A 26,537-nucleotide genomic window follows, 5' to 3' on the forward strand; every position below is an offset into this window, starting at 1 on the left:
AATGAGCTAAAACAAAATACAACAGTCACAAAATTACCATTGGAATATTTTGTATACATACATGCATACATACCGTACGTACATACATACACAGTCGCACCTGACTCAGAAACAAATTATCTATTCTACCTGGCACAATCTTAATTTACTTTCTATTTTTAAGCAAAATAAAACAGAAGTCAAGGTTGATGCTATTTGCACATTTCTCAAGGTGAGATACGACTTGCCTCCACAAACAAATACCTAATCAAGATACAACACCCAAACCCACAGTCCATATTTATATTTCTATCAATATTGACCATTGAAAAGATGAAAACTCAATGTTTCAAGCATAACATCACCTAGTTTCAAGCCCCTTCATTAAATATTGGCTTTGCCACCCCTAAAAACTATTTAGATAAAACATCTTAACTTGCTTTAAAAGCAAAAAGTCATGGTTTAAAATTGAAAAATTACTAAGCATTTATTAACTTCATTTAATTATTTCCTTTATGTATTTTAAAACCTCATAAGGCTGAAAAATTAACAGTTTTGCAATGTTACTTTTGTATTACTTTTAATCAAATATTGAAAATAAGAACTAATGCCAAGTTACCCTTTCAAAATATTTTTCCCATTCTTTCTTAATGCAATTTATGAATGAGCTAGTGTGTGTTATAAGCTATAGATTATGACTTAGTGATGCATGTCACCTTCTTCCTGGCAGGAGAAAGTATATTTTAGCCCCTTTTCCAATGCTAACATTATGCTAAAAAAAAGATTGTAGCAGGTATTCCCTTTGACAGCCATACAGACTACCCTAAACATTTGGGACTGTTAGGATTCTCACATACAGAATGAGAAACATGATATCAAAATAATGGGAAGTGATAGTACCACTCTAAGTTACACTGCAGTTCTGTGTCTAGACAATAAAAGGACACTGAGGAACTCTAGTTTGTAGACTACATCATACAAAGATTAGTTAAAGGAAGCTGATATGTTTAGCTTAAAGAAGAGAAAAGCTAAAGCAGGGACATGATAGCAGTCTTCCAATATATGATGGGATGTTTTACAGGGTAGAGGGAATGGAAAAATTCTCATAGTACTTGAGGGAAAGACAAAGCTAGTAAGTGGAAGTCAACAGGGAGAGCCAATCTTGAAATAAGGAGAAATTTCCTGACTACAAGAGCTATTAAGTGATGGAACAGCTCCATCACTGGAGGTTTTCAAGAAATGATTAGACAGCAATTTGTCTGGAATGGTCTGAGGATTCCTATCCTGGGATGGATATTGAAGTAGAAGCCTTTCTTGATCCCTTCCAACTCTAGGATTTAATGATTCATAATATTCAGTGGGGAACAGTACTTTTTTAAATATCGTTTATTCCCAATTGTTTTGGCCATTCTATATTTCTAATTGCCATTCTTTATTTGCCATTCTTTCTCTCTTAAGCAACTGCTTGATCTTTTGGATCTTCCTTATTATTTTGATATGTTTTTAATCTGTTTGTACACTGCCCTGAGTTACTCTGTGATTGAAATTAATCAGAAATTAATTGAATGAACAAATGAAGGAGTGAATGAAATTACTGCTTCATGGAATTCAAAGGGGCAATTTCAACACTCTTCTCTATACAGGATTCCAAATTAAAGTAACCATAATAGATGACTATGGAGCCCCATTTGAACACCATCCAACTAACAGGAGCCAACATCATTCTGAGTCGCTATTATAGTTGGGGTTTTTTTCTAATATGCAATTAATAAGCTCTTCCTTCTATTGACTCTTCCTTCTATTGATTAAAATTAGCAATAACCAATGCATTAATTTAAATGTTTGCTTTTTAAACCAATTAAAGTTGAGCCCTATTTAAGAACTACAGCCCATCCATTATGCAATCAAACTAAGACCCATATCTTTTGTTGAAGGCATAATGCCTAAAACCCCTTCACGGATTACTGCCTTGTCGTGGCGAAGGGGCTTGCGTAATTCAATGAAGCTATGAGCTATGCCGTGCAGAGCCACCCAAGACGGACAGGTCATAGCAGAGAGTTCTGACAAAACGTGATCCACTGGAGGAGTAATACCTCCCTAAAAAAAACCTTGGTCCAGCTGGCCCAGCTGGTAGCACCTCGTAAGGGCCCCTTTCCAGGGTTACAGGAGAAGACGGTCAATGGTTTTGAAGGCGGAAGAGGGCTCAATGCCCCAACGGTGGATAAAACGGCAGAAACATCTTCTAGGAGAAGGGAAACTCTGATTTCAAACCTCCACTGCCTTGTGGCTATATCTACTACTGGAAAAGGCTTCAGGAGTCAACCTCCAGGTAAAATCCGGAGCCGGAGTCCCAGAAGCAGTTCATGACTGTGTACAATCACATTCTGGTAACTCCTGCGACGCAGCTGGAACTAATCGTATTGGCCTCGCCGTTCCATTGGATTATTTCAGCGATGTGGAGAGGGGGGATCTGCTGCTTGGGTAACAGTCTATCCTCCATATTAATCTACCCAGGCTTCGTGCTCTGGAGAGGACACTCCAGCTTTGCATACAGCATTAAAACAACACGGGAAGTGGCAGTTACCAGTTATAAGTCTTTGCTTGATTGGCATAGAGCGTGACACCAGGGGCCACTTTCGACGGTGGGAGAGGTCACTGTACCTCACTGGGCAGCTACCGCCCGCCTTAAGCTGGGCAGCCCCCAGCCAGTAAGGTGCTGCCCTGCCACAATCTGTTAACCTCAAAGGGTCCATGGGGTTTAGGGTCAAAGCCGACAAGCACATCGATAACTCTGCACCATGCAACAAACAAACAAACAAAGAAAATTTTAGCCCTAAAGTTGGGCACTTGGAATGTTCAGAGAATGACTGCCGGCCTTTCTGACGATTTGCAAGAAATAGATGACATAGGTAAGACAGCTGTCATCGACATGGAGCTGAGCAAACTGCAGATGGACATCGTTGCCCTTCAAGAGACAAAGCTGTCAGACTCGGGATCTGTTAAGGAGAGAAACTTCTCATTCTTTTGGCAGGGAAAACCATCGAATGAGACTAGGGAATATGGGGTTGGCTTTGCGGTCAGAAACACCCTACTAGGATTCATTACTCCACCTGCTGCAGGAAGTGAAAGAATTCTGTCCCTGCAGCTCCACTCATCAACAGGGCTTGTTACTCTTATTAGTGCATATGCACCGACATTATCATCTTCAGTAGAATCCAAAGATAAATTCTACGATGATCTGGCTGCTACTATCAAGAAAATCCCTGAGAAAGAACCACTGTTTATCCTTGGCGATTTTAATAACAGAGTTGGAGCTGATTATACTTCTTGGCCCACTTCTTTAGGTCAGTTCGGTGTCGGGAAGATGAACAAAAATGGCCAACGCCTGCTGGAGTTTTGCTGCTACTACTGTTTTTGTGTTAGCAATACATTCTTTAAAACAAAGCCTCAACACAGAGTCTCTTGGAGACATCCAAGATCGAAGCATTGGCACCAGCTCAACTTGATTCTTACCAGGTGCTCCAACCTTCCCAGTATTACAATCACATGCAGCTACCAGGGCGCTGATTGCGATGCAGACCACTCCTTGGTGTGCAGCAAAATAAAACTGAAAACAAAGAGATTGCATCACTCAAAGAAGGAAGGAAGACCACGAATTGACATGAGCAAGTCCTGCAATCAGGGCAAAGTGGAGGAATTTGCACAAGCACTCAAGGAAATTCTCCCAGGCCCGGCTGAAGCAAATGCGTCTGAACAATGGGAATATTTCAAGAATGCTGTTTATAACACCGCCTTGTCAGTATTTGGTAAAGAGATCAGAAAGACAGCAGATTGGTTTGAAGCCCATTCGGAGGAGCTGACGCCAGCCATTGAGGAAAAAAAGAGAGCTCTAATTGCATATAAAGCCTGTTCCAGTGAGCACAACCTACAGGTTCTGCGAGCTGCTCGTAGCAAAGTCAAACAGACCACCAGGAAATGTGCTAACAACCGTTGGCTGCAGCTTTGCTCTCGGATCCAGATAGCAGCTGACACAGGCAACATCAAGGGGACGTATGATGGCATCAAGCAAGCCTTAGGTCCAACACAGAGTCTGCTACAGGCGAGGTTATCCAGGACCGAGCATAGCAGATGGCACGCTGGGTGCAGCCAGAGAAAATAGGGTAACTGAAGAAGCATTAAATAATATTGAGTGCCTGCCTGTCTTGGAGAAGCTTGACAGTGAACCAACTTTAGAAGAACTAAACGTGGCCCTGGATTCCCTTGCCTCCGGCAAGGCACCCAGGAAAGATAACATCCCTGCCAAAATTCTGAAGTGCTGCAAAGAGAACACCCCCACCGAACTGCATGAAATCTTCTGTCTTTGTTGGAGGGAAGGTGGAGTACCACAGGACATGAAGGATGCAAATATCATCACACTGTATAAGAACAAAGGTGACAGGGGTGACTGTAACAACTACCGTGGAATCTCTCTTCTCAGTGTTGTAGGGAAGCTGCTTGCCCATGTCGTACTGAAGAGGCTCCAGGTGCTTGCAGAGAGAGTCTACCCAGAATCACAGTGTGGATTCCGAGCCAACAGGTCCACTACTGACATGGTATTTTCCCTTAGACAGCTGCAGGAGAAATGCAGGGAACAAAGACAGCCACTTTTCGTAGGCTTCATAGATCTTACGAAGGGTTTTGACTTGGTTAGTATAGGGACGGCCTTTATAAAATTCTCCCCAAGATTGGATGTCCACCTCAGCTCCTCAACATCATCAGGTCCTTTCATGAAGAAATGAAGGGCACTGTAGCTTTTGATGGCTTAACATCAGATTCCTTTGACATTCGAAGTGGAGTGAAGCAGGGCTGCGTCCTCGTGCCAACTTTATTCAGGATCTTTTTTGCTGTCATGCTGAAACACGCTTTTGGAACTGCAACAGAGGGTATTTATCTCCGGACCAGATCAGACAGAAAACTCTTTAATCTCTCTCGATTGAGAGCAAAGTCTAAAGTACAGCTGAAATGCCTACAGGATTTCCTCTTCACTGACGATGCTGCCGTTACTGCTCACTCTGCCGAAGACCTTCAACAACTTATGGACTGTTTTAGCAAGGCCTGCCAAGACTTTGGACTAACAATCAGTCTGAAAAAAAAACACAAGTCATGGGTCAGGACGTGGATTCACCTCCCTGTATTACAAATCTTTGCACAAGAACTGGAGGTCGTCCATGACTTGTGTACCTCAGCTCAACCATCTCCGACACTCTCTCTTTAGATACTGAGCTGAATAAATGTATTGGTAAAGCGGCCACTACATTTTCCAGACTTACAAAGCGAGTATGGCTTAATAAGAAGCTGACAGAACATACAAAGATCCAGGTCTATTGAGCCTGCGTCCTGAGCACACTCTTGTACTGAAGTGAGTCTTGGACCCCTTACGCACGGCAGGAGGAAAAGTAAAACACCTTTCATATGTACTGTCTCCGACATATTCTTGGCATCACCTGGCATGACAAAGTTCCAAATAGCGCAGTCCTGGAATGTGCTGGAATTTCTAGCATGTATACACTATTGAAACAGCGACGTCTACTCGGGCTTGGGCATGTCGTGAGAATGGCTGATGGTCGGATTCCGAAAGATCTCCTGTATGGAGAACTAGTGCAGAGAAAACGCCCCAGAGGGAGACCAGAGTTGCAATATAAGGATATCTGCAAGAGGGATCTAAAGGCCTTGGGAATGGACATTAACAGCTGGGAAACCTTGACCTCTGATCGCTCAGCTTGGAGGCTAAAGACGCAGCATTGTTGTTGTTAGCTGCAAAGTCATGTCTGACCCATCGCGACCCCATGGACAACGTTCCTCCAGGCCTTCCTGTCCTCTACCATCTTCTGGAGTACATTTAGGCTCACGCCTACTGCTTCAGTGGCTCCATCCAGCAACCTCATTCTCTGTCGTCCCCTTCTTCTATTGCCCTCAATCTTTCTCAGCATTAGGCTCTTCTCCAGTGAGTCCTTCCTTCTCATTAGGTGGCCAAAGTATTTGAGTTTTAGCTTCAGGATCTGGCCTTCTAAAGAGCAGTCAGGGTTGATCTCCTCTAGGACTGACCGGTTTGGTCTCCTTGCAGTCCAAGGGACTCGTAGGAGTCTTCTCCAGCACCAGCATGGCCTTCTCCAATTCGAAGAGACACTTGTGCGGCAGGCTGAGGCAAAGAGGCAGTCCCGGAACCAGCGAAATCTGGGGGCTGGACAGGGGACAGATCGTATCTGCCCTCAGTGTGGAAGGGACTGCCACTCTTGAATTGGCCTTTTTAGCCACACCAGATGCTGCTTTAGGAGCTCTTTCCAGAGCACGATACCATAGTCTGTCAAGACTGAAGGATACCAATGATGAATGAATGAATGAATGATGAATGCCTAAAGCAAAACCTATAGCAAACAATGAATCAATCAAAATAAATGCATGGTAAATCAGAATTAGCCAGCATTTAACAGAGGAGATAGTAATCCGCATGTAGTAAAAACAGACCAAAACTGCTAATAAAGGCAAGTAAGGGCATAATTATTGTTTTAAGATAACTATCTTCTGCATTTGGGCAAAATTAGGGTTTAATTTGTTTTCAATATCTGTATTTGTGCATTCTGTTTTTTTGTCACTGTTCACCGCCCTGAGTCCTTAGGGAGAAGGGCGGTATACAAATCAAATAAATAAATAAATAAATAAATATAGTGTTCCATGTGCTAGAGATTTTCTTTCTTTCCCCTTTCCCTCCCCACTGTGTCCTATTATTTGCTTTTGTATTTTTGTATTTTATTGTATAATATAATAAAATGTTACAAACTTAAAAAAAAATCATGTGATATTTACATTATGGTAAATGTGCTTATATATGGTATCTACTAAATTAACATGCAATTTTAATATCACAGTAGAATAAGAGTTGTCTCATTTAATAAGGAGAACCAAGTCATCTTACCACACAAATTATTGAGACTTGTGACTAAAATGATTTATGCATTTCATTTAGAACACAGCAAATTTTTAATTCAATTTTTGCTAAATTAAAAATTTCATGTGTTGAAATGAAAGTATTCAAAATCTAATTAGATACAGTATATCCTGTGTTTTAAATATGTAAGAATACAGATAGAAAATCAGTCCCTCAGGTTTTTCTACTGAACTAAGCTAGATTTCTTTTCTTGAAAGGCTATGGGAAGACCATACAACTGGATCTTCATACCCATCATTGCTGTCCAGAAAGTAATTGAACAGGCAAGTAAGGTAAAGGTAAAGGTAAAGGTTCCCCCGCACACGCGTGCTAGTCGTTTCCGACTCTAGGGGCCGGTGCTCATCTCCGTTTCAAAGCCGAAGAGCCAGCGCTTGTCCGAGGACATCTCTGTGGTCATGTGGCCGGCATGACTAGACGCCAAAGGTGCACGGAGCGCTGTTACCTTCCCGCCGTAGTGGTCCCTATTTTTCTACTTGCATTTTTACGTGCTTTCGAACTGCTAAGTTGGCAGAAGCTGAGACGAGTAACAGGCGCTCACTCTGCTACACGGCACTCGGGATTCGACCCGCCAAACTGTCGACCTTCAGATCGACAAGCTCAGCGTCCTAACCCACTGAGCCACCGCGTCCCTTGAACAGGCAAGTACTTTACTGTAAAGGTACTTTACAGTACTTTACTGTAAAATCACCAGTGGTGAGATTCAGCCAGTTCGCAGCAGTTTGGTAGAACCGGTAGCTAATTTTTTGTTGCCCAGGCCCAGAATGGACTTCTGGAAGTAGCATCCACACAGAGAACCAGTTGTTCCCACCACTGAAAATCACCCTTCGTTTAGCCTCTCAGGAAAATGAATCTTCTCTCACTTTAGCCTTTTGAAAAATCACCTTTGGTATAATCGTGACTTGGATGACTGAGAATCTCCATACATGTGCTACATTATACTTAACATTTACTAAAAAAATAAATGTTGTAAAGGACTGAATGAAAAAAAGTATTTTAAACTAATAATACTTTGCATAATAAAATTAATTGGGAACTTTCTCAAGGAAAACTAAGCATTAAAAATCCAACTTACCTCAAAATAAGAGGAACAAAGGAAGCCATGCTAAGGGCAGAATATGTGCCATCCATTGGTGATGGATACAGCTTACTCAAGACCAAAAGCAAGAGAAATAAGCTTGGGTGAAGCTTCAACTCTGTAGTTTTACTACATAAAAATATACAAAGTTTGTCTAAATTATAATCTTGCTTTTTCAATTAAGTGTTCATATAGATAAAGGGCCAGTTGTTTATAGCATTTCATAGTCATGGACCAAATTTATTCACTTTTCCATCTTTTAAAATGTACACAAGCATACAACCCAATTACATTACAATAAGAGAACATATTTTTAAAAAACTACTTTTTTCTCTATAGGAAAGCTGAATCCCAAAATCACAGGTAAAAAATATATCAATGTGAATTTTGTCTTAATATTTTAAAATAAAATTGAATTTAAAATTAATCTTAAAATCATTTTAATGCAGAATGTCATCCTTTTATGTTCAAATAATACATAAGAATGAAGAGAACAATTAATTGCTTTAAAAAGTCTTCAAAAGAGTTGTGAGCAATTTAAAAATTGATAAGGGAAAAAATACTTCAGAACTATTCATTAGGCAACCTACATTTTTCAGGCTTCCAGACAAAAATATCATCAACTGTAATAAATACTGCTTAAAGAAACTACACTTTTATTCAGGCTAACAAGGATGCCTAAAAAAACAAAAAGCCTTTTTAATGAACAGCAGAGAAGTAACATGGTCATGCCAGGTCTGAAGTACTTTTTCCAAATAATTTTTGAAGCATGCCCAGCAAAATCATATCCTATCAACCCATTTTCCTCTTCTAACATTTTGTTGTGATATATAACAATGAGTTTTCGTACCTGTCTGCTATATCGGTTATTTTTTCCAATTGACTGAGCAAAAATGGATAAAGACTTGGGAATCGAGTAAAGAACTCCCTCCCCGTCATTCTGTAGAAGAATATAAGAAAATCAGTAGTTTATAACAACACACTATTTTCAAGACTGTCTTCTAGATTTATAGGTAATTTGGTACAATCTAAACTATTCAAAAGTTCATGTTACTCAAAACATGTGAAAGACACTATAAAATATGTATAACTATTAAAAATATTATATGAAATAATTAAAAAATAACATTGAAGAATCTCTTATATTAGGTATTTATTTCATTGAAAAACTAATTTAACACAATTGTGGAATGTAACTCATCATTCCAAATCATCTCACCTATTGATGAGTTACAGCAATCTAGAGTTAGGGGATCTGCAGTTTATGATTTTAATGCTTCAGCTTTTAGAGGAAGCTCCCCTCCATTAAGTTTAATAAAGCAACAACTGAAGTGGTAGAACAAAGTAGTAGAACTATTATTGGATTGAAAATAATTGATAGCAAATGGAATATGGAACATGGCAGTACTGAATATTTCCCCCATACAAAAACTTCCTACGCACAGAAATTCAAGTCCAGGTCCAGGAGAAACCTTTCCTTCAACATGATAATTTTACATATGCAAAGTACATTTCTTTCTATTACATTTATTCCTTGCAATATAATGCTTTACACCATCTGAGAAGCTGATTTAAAACTTTGGCCAAAACTTAATAAATCTAAATTGTTTCATAAAAAAGAAAAAGTTGTAGCGTAGTGGCTGCGAAATTCTAGGAGTTGAAATCCACACATCTTAAAAGTTGCCAAGGTTGAAAAACACTGAGCTGTAGTGTAGATGGTGTTACTGGAGAAATGTAATGACTGTGCAATTTGTTTAATGTGTGTGTGAACACTCCATCTGTGCCTGAGAATTGGATGAGCACTGCAGTAAAGAATGAATGAAAACTAGAAAGAGATTAATTTGTTAAGTGTGCCAGGGGAGATACTTAGCATAATTTTAATTGAAAGTGCATGAGAAATAACAATGAACAAATTGGGGAAGCACACTGAAAATTTGTGCCCAGCAAGAGGTATGTAGGTCAAATTGTGGTTTTTCAGCAAATCATTGAATAATATATATCAGTGAAAAGGAACGTTAATTGTTTGTTGATTTAAAGAAAGTGAATAGGCTTGAAAGTGATAAAGTAAACAGCCTTGAATTACATGTACTTTGGAATATGAAGATAAAAACTGAATTACTGAATGGAATAGTAAGATAATGGAAGTTAAGCAATCAAGAAAATATATGGAACATTTGGACACTGTTTATACATTGGGAAAGTAGAAAGGCGGATTTGGTACTCTTCATGTATTTATGGAGAAAAGTATAAACAATGCAATTCTGTATTGGTTGTGAACTAAATAGCAAATGAAAGATTGTATGATACAATGAATAGTATAATTCTGAAAATGAATATATTCAAAAATGAAGATAGCTGGGTCTGACAGGAAAATGGAGAAAATCGTGGCAAAAAACGGGAGCAAGGAGTTGAATTTGTATGCCTTGGGAAGTGGTTTACAAAAAAGGGCAAAATGGACAGCAACATTTGAAAATGTGCAAACAGCTGAAAGACATTACAGGAAGTCCTCACTTAATAACTTTAATAGGGAAAAGCAACTCCACTGCTAAACAAAGATGTAATTAAGTGAAACATCTTATGACCACCCTAATAAGTGACTGTCATTCTGGCAGTCCTCGTTGCCAATGTAAAAACAAATCTCAGTCATTAGGCGAGGACCACCCCAATCCAAGCCCTGAACCTTGGTTTTTCCAACACAAGAGACTACCTGTCCTTCAACTCACCTGGGCTTGAAACCACCACTGAGGAGTGCCACCTTAAGCGACAAGAGGTCCCACAGTGGTGTGGCAAACAGACTGTTGTGACAGCAGGGCAAGCAAATCCTGAGTCTATAGCTTTAGCATGGCAAGCAGCCCCAGTAAGATGTTCCAGAGCAGTGGCACAGCAAGCAGCCTTACAGCTGCAATGCACCAAGCCCCAAAAAAGTGACTGCTTTGGAGCCCATTACCTTCAGTGGTTTGCTGAATGAGAAGTGCCTCATATCACTCGCCCAGGCCCATCTTGCCCACAATTCCACAGCAACAGAAACAGTCTTTCAAAAGCCATGCCTCCTTGAGCGGCCCTCTTACCTCACTCTAATGTTATTGGTATGCAGTTAGGGGGGGGACAGAAAAAAAATATGTCTCAGCATGGCAAGAAGCCCCATTGCCATGGAAAAGGATTGCCCTGGATGGCAGGGCCCTTTCCTTCTTGATGGGCAACAGCGTATACCTGCCCACCTGCAGCTGTCATCCATCAGCTTGCAGGACATTTCTGTGGCACCACTATGTATGGCTGGGATGTTAAGTCCAGAAGAGGGGAGATAGTTGAAGAAGACAACGAACAGCGCGGACGGGGGAGCAGCGTAGACGGCTATATTAACTGCAGGCAGTTTTGAATTGTTACCACATTACCACAGGGACACTGCGACTGTCATAAGTTCAAGGATCACCCGGTTCGCACGAGCGGCGCTTCCAGACATGCAGGGACAGTCTGTCTCCTGCCGTCCATTTCTTTCTTGTTTGGAGGACCCTGAAAAGGGTCAAAAATCACCCTGGAGGGGCGATTACCGAGAGGAGGACTTCCCTGTGATCGCGGAAGGGCGACAGCCCTCCACTGGAATCCAGGATCATTTCCTTTGGCCCGAAGAAGAGACTGGCCATAAAGATGGCTGATCACTAAGCTGCTCCCTGCCAAAAGCCAAAAATACTACCTAGCACTATGAAGCAATCTGGAGGACCTGTGTGAGCTTTTACCTTTCCTATTCCCTTAATCATCTTCTCCTTCCTTATTTTTGAGAAAATGGCAAATACCTACTTTGGGAACAAAGCTTAAAGCCTCAAAGTTACAAAAGAAATCCAATTAATGCAGCAAAGAATTTAAGCAATTTCAGTTGTACTTACTAAAAAGCTTCTATTTGTTGCTGGGGACTCACTATCCTATTCTTTCTTTAAACTGTGAATTAAAAAAAATTGGACCAATTCTAGAAAAGTTCTATATTAATTTGGAAAAAGAAAAAGAAAAAAAACACCTCTTACATTGCATGTTACATGTTATTGATGACATCTTGTGGCGAAACCTGGTACAGCAAGTAAATTTCCTTTTTATGTTGTAAAGCTCTCTGAATAACAGAGCTGTCCTTGAAGATAAGTGTGAGAACACCTGGCACTGAATACAACTCTTCAGGAGGTGACTTTGTAATAATGCCGCTTGGGGGGGGGGGGCGAAAGCCCTAATAAGCAGGCATATACATAGAATGAAGGCTATTGCTAAGCACATTGGTTTGTGCTTAAATTGTAAGCCGCCCTGAGTCTTCGGAGAAGGGCGGGATATAAATGGGATTAAAAAAAAACAGTCTCCATGGAAGATTTAACTGTAAACAACAACGAAATGGATGAATACATCCCACCACTTGATTATAAACTGATACTGGACACAATCTTGGCAATGACAGAGGAAATTAAAGCTAAGCTGCAAGAAAAATCTGACAATTTAAAGCCACCAAATCAAACTCTGACCTTAAATGAGGAAAAGATAACCCAAAACCAAATAGAAGTGGAAACTAACACTAAAACAGGAGATTTCAAAGAACAACAAAAGCAACCTACAGAAAACCTTAAAGTCCAAACTTTAATAGCAACTACAAAATTTACAAGCCAAAAAGTAACAGTACCTGAAGAAAGCAACACCAAGAGTGAAGACACTAAAGGCCTTCAAATACACTATATTGAGAATTCAATTAATCAAATGACAAATACAATACCAGCTACTACTTTCTACCTAACCCAGATAGAATTGGAAGAACAAAAAGATTTGACTGATTTAATGACAATTATATTATATCAACCACCAAAAACTGAACTACCAAAGCAAAAATACAATGGTTACAAAGGGGACATGTTCCTTACAAAACTGACATTTGGATACGCTCCCTGGATTCAAATAAGGGGTATAGGAAGAAAGGAAGATATATTTGAGAATTTAAAGATACCAAGAGCGAAACATGATTGGCATAAAAGGAAGGCAAGAGTTAGATTTAAAAGACTGAACTTGTTTATCTTTTGGGATTCCTAAAATATATTTCTATGGTTTAAGGGAAATCTCTAAAAATATATCACCGATTTTACATTTAGCTCTTAGATTTGTAAAGGAAATATAACTCCAAACTATATTATAGAATTTGGAATGACATATTAAAAGATACTATTTTAATAATTGATGTATGGTTAAGATGCCTTATAGAATATTTAGTGGCTATTTTTGACCTATAGTATAGAATTTAGAATTTTATATATAAAATATAGCATTTTAATAATTGTTGAACGGTTAAGGCAAAAAATACATTTCTAATAACTGGTGATTTGCTAAGATGAAAATTAGACAGGATATTGATATGTATTAGTGAAAATATATTTTGAATTCTGTTGATTGACTTGGTTATAACCAGAAATATACTAACTTGCTTATTTTGATTATGTAATCACTAAGGGAATTAGAGAGGATATCTCTGTTGATGTAACCTGAACTATTTACAAATGGTTATTTCTTATTTTAATTACCTAACCACCATATTGTTTCACAAATACATGTATATGTAAATATTAGAATCAATAAAACTTGTATAAGTTCAAGGATCAGTCACAGGTCCATTTTTTCAGCACCCTCATGACTTTGAATGGTCACTGAACAGGTCCTTGAGTAACAATGGTAATTAGGACCAGAATTTCTATTTGTAAGCAATGCAATTGTAAAACATCACATGCCCATGAGGTTTAGAAATGGAAATCCTGGCAGTCCTCGTTGCTGTCATTAAATGAGGACAATGTCTTATGAGGCAAGGACCAAATGTAACCACAACTTGCTACTTCCTGCTGTCTTCCAAAAAGCAAAGTCAATGGGGAAGCTGGCACGAAGTTACAAGTCACAATCACTAAAAACCTTTCCTTTTCAGGTGGCTCATAACCTGGCCAGTGGAGAAGAGCTACAGGTGGGCAATTAACTGCTATGCAATGCAGGTGGGTGAGAGTGTGGTGGGTGGGTACTATGAGCCGGCATGCAGGTGGCTTCTACAGGTGGGCAGGCAGGCAGGCATGTAGTTAAGTGCCATAGGCAGGTAAAAGTATGGGCAGGTGATCAGTGGGTGCTATATGTGAGTATGAATCAGACTGCCAAACACAACTGTTTATGTGTTAGTTATAATGACCTAACATTGGTGTTTGCTTAACAATAATTAACCTCATGCTCAGTATATTAGCATATCAAATCTATGCCTTCATTAATTCTCAGTGTTTTGAAGTAAAATTAGAAAGATAATTATGAGTCTTTCCACAAAGGGAAAATGAAAGGAGTTTTACCAGCAGCAGGAAATTCTTATTTTCATTCAGCTAGGTTCCCCCACTGCCCAAGATGAAGCTCAAAGAATTATACATTAATTTATTATTTCATTTTGTATGGAATTCATGGAAATTTTGTTAAGAAAAGCATGAATAAACATTGTATGTTTATTTATATAAATATTTATATAGATATTTTTCAAATTGCTTGGCATCTAGCAATTTCATGGCTGATTACATAGGGAGTGTAATGTTCCTGCTCATTATATTTAACTTCCTCTCAACTGACAATATCTAGATTAAATTCAAGCAGGCTTCAAGAATAGAAAAAGTGGAAAATTTTCTCAGGCAATAGTGGCAAACAGCACCAAAGGCTACAATTAGGAAAGCATTCAAACATATGGAAATCTGAAATGGCATCAGTGGTAAAGTGCTGGAAAAAAAAAGTCTGAACACATTTAATTTATTAAACAAAAATTCTACCTAAACTAGGGTTCAATTTTATAATCATAGCTCAATGGTAGGGCACATTACTTATGAAATATCCCATTTCAATCTTTAAGGTCTCTAATTAAAAGAAACTCTGGAAAAAAAACCTGGGGTATGGTATGGTATGGTATGGTATGGTATGGTATGGTATGGTATGGTATGGTATGGTATGGTATGGTATGGTATGGTATGGTATGGTGTGGTATGGTATGGTATGGTATCGTATGGTATGGTATGGTACGGTACGGTATGGGTATGGTATGGTTATGGTATGGTTATGGTATGGTATTTTGCTATAAGGCATGATAAAGGACCAAAATGGCAGGGACACAAAAGAGGCAGATTAAGAAGAGGTGGCAAAATTACACAGAAGAACTAAAGAAGAACGAGCTTAACATCCCTGATAACCACGATGAGGTGGTCACTGACCTCAAGCCAGACATCCTAGAATGTGAAGTGAAATGGGCCTTAGGAAAGTTGAGCAACAACAAAGCTAGTGGAGGTGACAGTATTCCAGCTGAGCTATTCAAAATCTTAAAAGACGATGCAGTAGAAGTGCTACACTCTATTTGCCAGCAAATTTGGAAAACTCAACAGTGGCCACAGGATTGGAAAAGATCAGTTTACATTCCAATTCCAAAGAAAGGCAGTGCCAAAGAATGTTCAAACTATCGTACCATTGCACTCATTTCACATGCTAGTAAAGTTATGCTTAAAATCCTACAAGCTAGACTCCAGCAGTATGTGGATCGAGAACTACCAGAAGCACAGGCAGGATTTCGAAGAGGCAGAGGAACTAGAGATCAAATTGCCAACATACACTGGATCATGGAGAAAGATAGTGAGTGCCAGAAAAACATCTAGTTCTGCTTCATTGACTATGCTAAAGCCTTTGATTGTGTGGATCACAACAAACTGTGGCAAGTTCTTAAAAAGATGGGAGTACCAGACCATCTTATTTGTCTCCTCAGAAACCTATATGCGGGTCAAGAAGCAACAGTGAGAACTGGACACAGAACCACTGATTGGTTCAAAATTGGGAAAGGAGTCCGGCAAGGCTGTATACTGTCACCTTGCCTGTTTAACTTATATGCAGAGCACATCATGAGAAAGGCAGGGCTAGATGAATCAAAAATTGGAATTAAGATTGCCGGGAGAAATATCAACAACCCAAGATATGCAGATGATACCACTGTAATGGCAGAAAGTGAAGAGGAACTAAGGAGCCTCTTGTTGCGAGTGAAGATGGAGAGTGCAAAAGTTGGGTTGAAACTAAACATTAAGAAAACCAAGTTCATGGCATCCGGCCCTCTCAATTCCTGGCAAATAGATGGGGAAGAAATGGAGGTAGTGACAGATTTTATTTTCCTGGGCTCCAAGATCACTGCAGACGGGACTGCAGCCAAGAAATTAAAAGACGCATGCTCCTGGGGAGGAAATCCATGGCAAATATAGACAGCACACTACAAAGCAGAGACATCCACCCAACAAAAAAAGTGTGTATAGTCAAGGCTATGGTCTTTCCAGTTGCAATGTATGGCTGTGAAAGTTGGACCATAAGAAAGGCTGAGCGCCAAAGAATTGAGGCCTTTGAACTATGGTGCTGGAGAAGACTCCTGCGAGTCCCTTGGACTGCAAGGTGATCAAACCGGTCAGTCCTAGAGGAAATCAACCTTGACTGCTCTTTAGAAGGTCAGATCCTGAAGTTGAAACTCAAATACTTTGGCCACCTAATGAGAAGGACTCACTGGAGAAGAGTCTAATGCTGGGAAAGGTTGAAGGCAAGAGAAGAAGAGGACGACAGAGAATGAGGTGGCTGGATGGAGTCACTGAAGCAGTAGGATTGAGCCTAATTGGACTCCAGAAGATGGTAGAGGACAGGAAGGCCTGGAGGAACATTGTCCATGGGGCCGCAATGGGTCAGACACGACTTCGCAACTAACAACAACAAGGAAAAAAAATCAGCAAGTACTTTTTATTGCCGACATCAGTATTTGCTGCTTGCATATGCAATTTTTAAAATTCTAATCCAAGTTATTCTTGTTACAAAAATTATCATATTTAATAGAGGGAATAAAGTTTGATTTCACAAAAACAAATACTTATTTGAATTATTTTGGTTATCTTCCTAGCCAGCATGAAAGCACAATACATATCTAATTACTTTTAATGTTTATTTTACACAAGCTTAAAAAATTAAAATGAATTCAGACTTTACATGTTTTGTGCCATATTCAATACAATTAAAATCACTCCTTTTCTGAAGAGTTGCATTTTCTCAGTAAAACATGTATTGCTTCTAAGGAATGCAACAAAATGTGATATGGTAGTTGCTCTCCAAAAAATCATTCCCCTAGAGCAGGGGTAGGCAACCTCGGCTCTTTTATGACTCATGGACTTCAACTCCCAGAATTCCTGAGTCAGCTGACTCAGGAATTCTGGGAGTTGAAGTCCATGAGTCATAAAAGAGCCGAGGTTGCCTACCCCCGCCCTAGAGAATAGTTTTGTCCGAACCCTGCTGGCTTTTTGCAGGGCATTGAAAATTTGGCTTTGCCATCAAGCCTGAAATCCTAATAGTACAAACAAGACTGTTTCTGGGTCTTGACTTGTGTTAGCATAAAATGACATACCAGCCAAGTTATTTTATTGTTTTTAAAGTTGTTGTTTTATTACTGTATTTGTATTCTGTTTTTAACTGTTAGTCATCTAGAGTCACGCATGGCTGGCCATATAAACTTAATAAGTAAACAAATATCAGGAATTAAGAAGCCAGAGCATTCTTGAAAAGAATATTGTACGTTGAAAGCAGTACACTAAAAAGTCATATTAGAGAAGAAATTTACAGAAGGTGCTTTCTTCAGAAATATTAATCTCCACAGCATCTGGAGGTCATTACTTATCAATATTTCAATAAAAGCATTTTTTTTACTAAAAAGGAAGGGAATAAACTTTTGAAAATGTAATGGAAAGCTGAAATGGTTTTAATCCAAAAGTAAAGGAAAGTATATTCTGTTAAGAATTTAGTGGCAAAATGTCCGAAGAAAAGTGTTTTGTAAATTGCAAGCTTCTTTATGGAACATGAGAATCCAAGCAAATTCCTGTTAATCTGCTCCAACTAAACCCAAGGAATCATGGAATGGTAGAATCTCTGGCACAGTGATGATAAATAGCAATAAACAATAACTATGGAAAGTTCCCACTTTATGTAAGCTGTCTGGAATTTTGCTTAATTTTAAGAACAAAATTTATTTATTAAGATGCCAAAGTAGAAGCAGTCATAAATGAAAAAAATACTCTAATTGTTTTGGCAAATGCTAATATCAGATGTGCTTACAAACTGATAAAGTCACTAAAAAGATGATACCTTTGATAATTTTATTTTACTCTTTCTACATATGTAATTATACATTGTAGTATAACTTAAATCCGTTTGTGTATTTTCAAATATTTTGTATCTATATAAATACTATTTTAAGATATTACGTATCAATAAAATTACAATGCAATTTTGAATATTTGGTCTTTAGTATCAACTATGCTTTATCTTATGATTTACTGGATTACGAAAGTACAACTACAAACTCAAATAGACCAAATTAATCATTCATATTAATCTGACCAAGCAAAAATATAAACTGACTTCTCTGAAAATGCAAGACCTGAAATGAAGGTCCATGTGAGCTTTCATCTATATTTTATACATTATTTTATCCTACTCTTATGCTAACCTTTCATTTATAGTTTACATGGAACAATAAAAGTTATAAGGTAACTTTGGGGGGGGAAAAACTAAGAGTAGTGGGTAAGGGCAAAACAAACCATTCAAACATCTTAAAGGAAGTTGAGAAACAGTCTCTCCTTGGTGCTAGACCTACACAAGTATTCTTTGGAAAAGCATTCTCAGCAGGAATTCTACCATAAAGTTTTTTCAAGTAGTTACCATAAGAGAATTATATTTTAACAAACAAGCATACAACATTTTTATTTTAAAAAAACACTGAATTTTTGGAAGAAGCCAGTTTGGTGTAGGATATAAGGTACAAGCCTAGAAACCTGGAGACTGTGAGTTCTAGTCCCATCTTCTTAGGCATAAAAGCCAGCTGGGTGATTTTGGGCTAGTCACTTTCTCTCAGCCCAATCTATTTCACAGGGTTGTTGGTGGGAGGAAAATAGGAGGAAGGTGTATTTTATATCTTTGCTACCTTGAGTTACTTATAAAGTAATAAATGTAGGATTAACATATAATAAATAAATATGTACAGGGACTCTATATATATATACCTTTGGTCATTCGGGTTTTCCCCCACGTAGAATTGAAAGTATAAGAGCAACGTTTCGACGAAATCTCATCCGTCATCCTCAGGCTGGTGGCTTCAGCTTCGTTCTTCTGGGAGAAGTGTGTGGTAGTGGCTGTTTGTTCCTCTTTTTTAAACTGCCAGAGGGGGTGTGTTCTGTGGGTGGAGGTGTGCTCTGATTGGGTGGGAGTGTGTTTTGAATGGGGGCTGTGTTCTGATTGGATCTGTTTTGAGTGGATGGGCTGGTCTCAGCTGTCAGCCTTAGACCTGAACTGGTGAGTTGTGCTGCTTTTGTTCGGCTCCGTGTTTGTGGTGGTGCCATGTTTTTATAGTGGGTTTCAGTTTGCTTATTGTGTGGTTTGGAGGGGTTTAAAGTGGCTGATGTTGCAGCTGTAGTTAGGTTTCTGTTTTGTGGTTGTGTGTCGTTATCGTTGTGGGTTCGGATTTGCTTTTTGAATGGTTGTGTGGTGGTGATGTCATGTGATGTTATCATGAGTTTGGGTCTGGTATCATTCTTGGTGGTTGGGACTCGTCTGTCAATCAAGGCGGGTTTCCAAATGGCTGGTAGGCGAGAGGTATCATCTCGTTTGTTCATGCTGTGGGGGCGTTTTTCTATCTCAATGGCTTCTCTGATTATTCTGTTGTTAAAATGTTCAATTTTGGCGATAGTTTTGGTTTTTTTTTAATCAATTTCATGTCCCGTGGCTTTAAAGTGTTGGAACAGGGATGAAGTTTGTTCTCCCTTTCTGAGTGAGTTCCTGTGCTCTTCAATGCGTGCACTTATTCTTCTGTTGGTCTGTCCGATGTATGTGGTGGGGCAGGTGGTGCATGGGATTTCGTATACTCCTTGGTTTTCTAACCCAATTATGTCTTTGGGGTTTCTTAGGATGGTGGATATTTTTCTGACTGTGTAGAATGCTGTTTTGATGTTGTGTTTTTGGAGGATCTTGCTGATTCTGTCTGTGGTCCCTTTTAAGTATGGGAGGAGGGCTTTGCCATTTTCTTGTTCTCTGTCTTGGGTTTTTGTGGGTGTCTCTCTTCGGATTAAGTTGGTAATCATGTTTCTTTGGAATCCATTGGCTGTTAGTACATTAGTGAGAGTGTGTAGTTCGGTTTTTAGGTGTTGTTCGTCAGCTAGGTGTTTTGTTCTGGAGATGAGTGTCTTGGCTACGGAGTTGATCTGTGCTGGGTGGTGGTGTGAGAGTGCGTTCAGATAGCAGTTTGTGTGTGTTTTTTTATGGTAGAACAAACTTCCTTGATGTCTTAGTCTACAAGAAATCCAACGGCTCCCTAGGACACACTATCAACTATACCTTTGCAAAGATTAGTGATGATAGGTGGCTTATAAATGGTGATCACATGACTTCAGAGTAGTGCAACTGTCATAAATACATGCCAGTTGCCAAGCACCCAAATTGGAATGCATGAGCATGATAATGCTGCCACGGTCATACAGTAAGCGTGTAAACCGGTCATAAGTGACTTTTTTCAGTGCCGTTGCAACTTTGAACAGTCACTAAATGAATGGTTGTTATACAATTTAGGCACCACTTCTACACTGTCACTTTAGTTACAGATTATTTTTGTGAATTATTCACAGACATAATTCAAATTTATTGAGCCAAGAAAAAGCATGTCTGAGAATCTAGAATAATTCAGTAAAATGAAAAAAGAAAAAAGACTGATGAATGTAGTGCTTGTTTTTCAAGAAACAGCAAGGTAACATGCTTAACTACCAGAAAGCAAACAACACTGCTTAAGTTCAGTGACTTAGGAAAACACTCTTTTATACTGCATAGGTCTAAAATAAATACTTTGGGGAAACAGAGAACAAGCTATTGTACCTTGGCTTCCATTTTCTTTCAGACAGAAACCGATAGAGCAAACATTCCTAAGGGCTTACCTTGCCTGTGTTTCTACAAAACTAATAACTGAGCTGTCAGTCAAGGCATATATAAATACAGTAATGCTTTCTGCTTTAGAAGCTCTCCTATTTACAAGAGCAGCCAGCCAAGATTCTGAAATGACTGCATGGTCTGTTGGCTTTGATCTCTTTTATACCCTACTCTCCCAGTATCTGTTAGTTTGCTATTTATGATACCTTTGTGTATTTAGGCATAAGTAAAGCCACTGTGAAAAGCCAGCACTTCTTAATGATGAAGGAGGTAAATACATCAGGTAGTGCAAAGGATTAAAAAAAACAACACTCCAGATACAGTCATTTTTTAATGCAGGAGACGCATTATTTTTTATAACATTATTTTTTATAACATTATTTTTCTAATGTTAAAAAATAAAGCTTAGCTGTGTTATTTAAGCATATAGTAGCTTCGTAATTGTAGAAACATCCCTCAGTATTCTATTTACCATCAGCAGAGAAGGCAGCATATGACCTAAGTATAATTAAGGCTAGTAGCCTATAACTTCTTTATAACATTAAAAAGCATTATACAAAAGCCTCAACTGACTAAGTTCACAATGGATAGTGAAGTTCAGCATATAATGGGCCATATAATTTTTATGATTGTGACTTCTATGCATTAAAACAATATTAACTTCAGCCTCATTTGACTAGCTGATACTTTCTTAGAACAACTAGGGAAATAAATGTGGATCTTCTGTGATTAAACCTCAACTTCTATATCTTTTCAAAATAGCACTGCCAGTGATTTATAAAGTTAAGAATATGGATTTCATTTACATATATGTATCAAAATAAGTACTTGGAAATGAAGATTCAAAAGAGATGAATTTGCAGACAGCAAGCTGGCAGGAATAGCCAACACTCCAGAGGACAGGCTTAAGATACAGGACAGACTTGAACACTGGGCGCTATCTAACAAAATGAAATTCAATGGTGAAAAAAGTAAGGTTCTTCATTTAGGCAAGAAAAACCAAATGTACAGGTATAGTATAGGGGTTACCTTGCTCAATAGTAGTAATTGTGAGAGGGATCTTGGACAATCACTTAAATATGAGCCAGCAGTGTGCTGCAGCTGCCAGAAAAGCCAACACAGTGCTAGGCTGCATTAACAGAGGTATAGAATCAAGATCACGTGAAGTATTAATACCACTTTATAATGCCTTGGTAAGACCAAACTTGGAATACTGCATCCAGTTTTGGTCACCACGTTGTAAAAAAGATGTTGAGACTCTGGAAAGAGTACAGAGAAGAGCAACAAAGATTACTGCTGTTTTCCAGCAAACAGTCTGAAGATTCGGAATGCCGAACTCTTCGGCTGGAATTTCTTTTTGTTGGGGACCCTAAGGGGCCAGAACCCACCTTGAAGGGGTGGAATGAAGGAAGGAAATCCCAGGGACTTAGGAGAGACGGCAGTCTCTCCGAATGGTCCAGGAGAAGCCTCCCAGAAACCAACAGAAGAAAAGGCTGACTAACTGCATAGTTGGAGACAACAGAAGTCATAAGTTTTTAAATTAAGCGGATTTAAAACAGCATGCTTGAATCTGGGTAAGAATATTGATTTTCTCTATCCTACTTATTTTCCTGAATGTTGTGATTCAGGGTCAGCCTGTGGGGTCGGCAGTTGGGTCGGACGACTCAGAGGAGGAGGAGGGGGGTGTTGAAGACCTTGCTGAGGGGGTTTAAGATCTTGCTGATGAGAGCCCTCAGCCAGGCCCCTCCCACTTGGTCACCACGGAGACCCAGCTGTGTGAGCCTGACAGCGTGGATGAAGATGACCCACAGCTGGCCCTGTTCAAGGACGCCCGACGCAGGAGGCAGTCAATTAGGAGTAAACAGAGGAAGGCAATGGGGCTTCTTGGAAGGAGGCAGAGAGAAGCCACGCCCTGAACTCTATATAAGGGGAATGTGTGGGGAGGGCTGGTTTGCTGAAGGCAACCGCTTGGATAGTTCGTGTTTCTTAAAGCTCCTGTTTCTTGGTTCGTGTCTTGTTTGTTTTTGTAGCTATAAATTTGGCAGGCGTAATTCCAGCCTCTTGCCGTTTGTAAAGGGGTTGTCCCTGCCTTTTTTGCAGGGCCGGTAGCAGGCTGGTACAGAACACTGAAGAAGAAAGTCCCCAAAATAAGAGATCTCCGAAGAAGGAAAGGGGGAGGGGGATTCTGCTCCCTCCTTTTGGTTATCGGAAGCGGCGAAACTTACCCTTTAGAGAGAGAAAAAGACTAGAAAGACCTGAAAAATGAGCAAATGCTGACACCTGCTGGTGGGTGAGGATTTTTTTTCTCTGACCCTCAAAGTTTTTAGAAAATGCAGCTGTGTAAACAAAGTAAGAGTAACAAAGCTGAAGCAATGAATACTTCACAAAAGGAAACATGATAAGAAGCAACAATTTCAAAGGACAATGACTTTAAACTACAAAGAAATGCAGAATAACCTTGAGAGCATGAATCAACTTATTTCCAACTTAATTTCACTTCAAAAAATTTCCCAGGAAAATACAGTAAAGATGACTGAATATAATTCTGAGAATAGAGACTTAAAGATGGAACCGTATAAAATAAAAAATCATGATTTAATCCAAATGGGAAATATTTCAACACGTCCAAGCAACTTTGAAGATAAGAAAAAGAATGAGAAAAAAATTCTTTACAGGGAAACAAATGATACAGCAAAACATACTGATTAAGAAAGGCAATGGCCAGAGAAAAAAGACTAAAATGGAAATCGAGAAGATAGATGATGGAACTTATCAAAGGGAATATTTAAAAAGAAACATTTGTTTGAATATGGCTAAAGAAATGGAAAAACTTTGAAACATATTGCTCTTAGAGGGATGATTTTTTTTCTTAATATGTTTTTTTTCTTTCTGTTAAAAAAAGTTGAAATGTTAAACAAAGCAAATATTTTAGTTATTTAAATATGACAATAAGAAAAGAATAAAAAATGTGTTTTGAATGAGAGTTAAAGGATTAGATAATTAGAACTATTGAATGGAATGCTTAAAGTTTAAATAGATTAAATACATTCCTAGCTATGGTCAAAAAGAATAAGAAATTGAGGGAATAAATATATATTAAATTAGAAGGGTTACATATTTTAACCTGTATGTTATTTTTTGTATCTCAGTGCTCGTCTATTTTTTCTTTTTTCCCTTTTCTTTCTTCTTCTTTTTTTTCTTCTTTTTTGTCTCTCTCCTCTTTTCTTTTCTCTTTCTACTTTTTTTTACTTATTGATTAAGAAATATAAAATTATGAGAGGGCTTATATGGAAAAAACAGAATTAAATCCACCAATGTAAATATAGTTAACTGTTGAAAAAATTGTCACTAGTAAGAATATTTAGAATTTGGGGAGGAAAGGTATGTGAATTAGGAATTAAATTAAAGTAGGTCCAACTCCATCCCAAGTTGAAAGAGCTAAAAAAAGACCAACAAAACTGCAGGGGTAATGAGCTTGAAGAAAGTAATTAATTATAAAAATATGATAGAACAAATAGGAGAGAAGAGAGTAGAAGATATTTGGGCACAAATATATCTTCCAGCATTTGTTTTAAACCTATCTAGAAAAATAATTGACTAATCAAGGCGTAGAAAATAGTTTAGAAATTCAGTACCTAAGCTAGGTAAAGCATATGTAATCTAAACAAATAGACTAGAAGATGGAAACAAAATTCGAAATATTTTTATAGGTTAAGTGCCAAACAGAAAGATAACAGAAAAAAATGCAAAGTTCTCAAATTTAGGGGAAAAATCAAGGCACAGATGAACTTGACTTCATAATAAGATATATGAAAAGGCCTGGAATTATGAATCAGCAGTGTGACATGGCTGCCAAAAGACAAGAACCAAAATATTAGCCATTTCAGGGGAAATGCTAGTTCCGATGTCTTCCACATTGCACAACTCCCAACTAAGTACTGTGTCAGGTTCTCCATGCTACAATTTAAGAAGTCCATTGAACTTGAATAGATAATAAGGTGAATAACCAGGAACTGGTTAAAAATGAAGATTGAAAAGAATTTTTAGGAGAAAGCCACTGCTGTTAGTTAAGTAAAAAAAATGTATGGAGATCCATGTACAGTTAATCTACAGAAATAAAATTCACTTTTATGAATCAGTCCCTACTTGCAGATTTCACAATTCAAAACTATTGCCACATTTAAAGTGACCGAACAAGCTATATAAAATGCAATCTAAATTCAAGATGAAGATGAAAACAAAGGCTGTCTAAGGAAACCAAACACAACATAGTTGCTGTAAGTGCACTGCATTTATTTTATTAAAAAATGTATCAAGGGAGACATCTAGTGGTTTTGAAATGTAGAGGTGAAAAGCAATAAAGTTTTCTTCAGCAGTGATTTTAGGCAAAGAATTAATTGTCAATGATCAATTTAAAATAGTGTCAGTGCATTTGTGTTACATAAAGAGTTCATACATTCCAGTAGATTCTGGTTATTTCTCAAAAACATTCTGTATTTGTTAAGTGTGCAATATTTAGCACAATTCTGCATGAGAGATAATAATGAGCCAAATCTGGAACATATAGTGTGGCTATATGCTAAGCAGGAAATAAGCAGCTGAGATTTCTGATTTTCAGCAAGAAACTGAGAAATGTATAAAAGTGAAAGAAAATAGACTGTACATTTCTTCTGTCAGAAAAAGCAAATGATAAAGTGAGTAAGCTTGAACTAAGCAATATTTTGCAAAAATGTGGAATTGAAGATCAGTTGCTAGATAAATCAGTACATAAATACTGATATATAATGAAATTAAAACATGTGTGACAATAAATAGAATACTTTGTGAAAAGTTCAAGAATGACCAAGAAGACATAGATTTCAGATGGAGAATCAGAGGATTTTTTTTCAGATGATTCAGATAATTTTTTGAATGCATTATATGCAACATAAGCCAAATGATTGTGATAAAAATGATAAACCTGAAAGATGAAAATTTCTGTTTTTTGAGATAGGTGTTTCCAAGAATAACTGATGCCAAGATTAAGGAAGACATTTTTGTTGGTCCACAAATCAGATATGTCAACAATGACAAGTGCTCTGAAGGTCCATTAGTGGAGCCAGAGAAAATTGCCTGGAAAGCAATTCAAGGATGTCATTGATAATTTTCTTGGCACCAATTTTCAGAGCACCAAACTACATCTGGCTGATTAACAAACTTCTTATACCATACAAGACCATGAAGTGCAATGTGTCATTGAAGATTCATTTTCTGCATTTATGCTTGGACTTCTTTCCCAAAAATCTAGATATAGTCAGTGATGAACATAGTGAAAAGTTTCACCAGGACATTGCCACAATGGAAAAACAGTAACGGGACAACTAGAATCCATCAATGTTTACTGACTATTGCTGGACACTACAGTGAGATGCATCAAACACCAAAACAGCAAAACATTTTTAACTCTATTGAATTCATGCAGCATTTTGAAAGCTTTATGCAATTAAATATATTATAGTCATTAAAAGT

The 26,537-nt window shown here is 38.3% G+C and overlaps 1 protein-coding gene across 1 annotated transcript in view; it reads right to left on the reverse strand.

The window, feature by feature from the left end:
* Positions 1 to 26,537, reverse strand: part of THADA (THADA armadillo repeat containing) — a 152,029-nt gene that overhangs the window by 64,547 nt on the left and 60,945 nt on the right. Inside the window, exons 28-29 of the mRNA XM_081313022.1 lie at positions 8,890 to 8,979; positions 8,037 to 8,168 (exon numbers count right to left, since the gene is read on the reverse strand). Of these exons, the coding sequence (XP_081169148.1) occupies positions 8,037 to 8,168; positions 8,890 to 8,979 (222 nt within the window). The remainder of the gene's footprint in view (positions 1 to 8,036; positions 8,169 to 8,889; positions 8,980 to 26,537) is intronic.

This window comes from Vipera berus (assembly GCF_964194415.1).
Source record: "Vipera berus genome assembly, chromosome: 1".
Classification (NCBI taxonomy): domain Eukaryota; kingdom Metazoa; phylum Chordata; class Lepidosauria; order Squamata; family Viperidae; genus Vipera; species Vipera berus.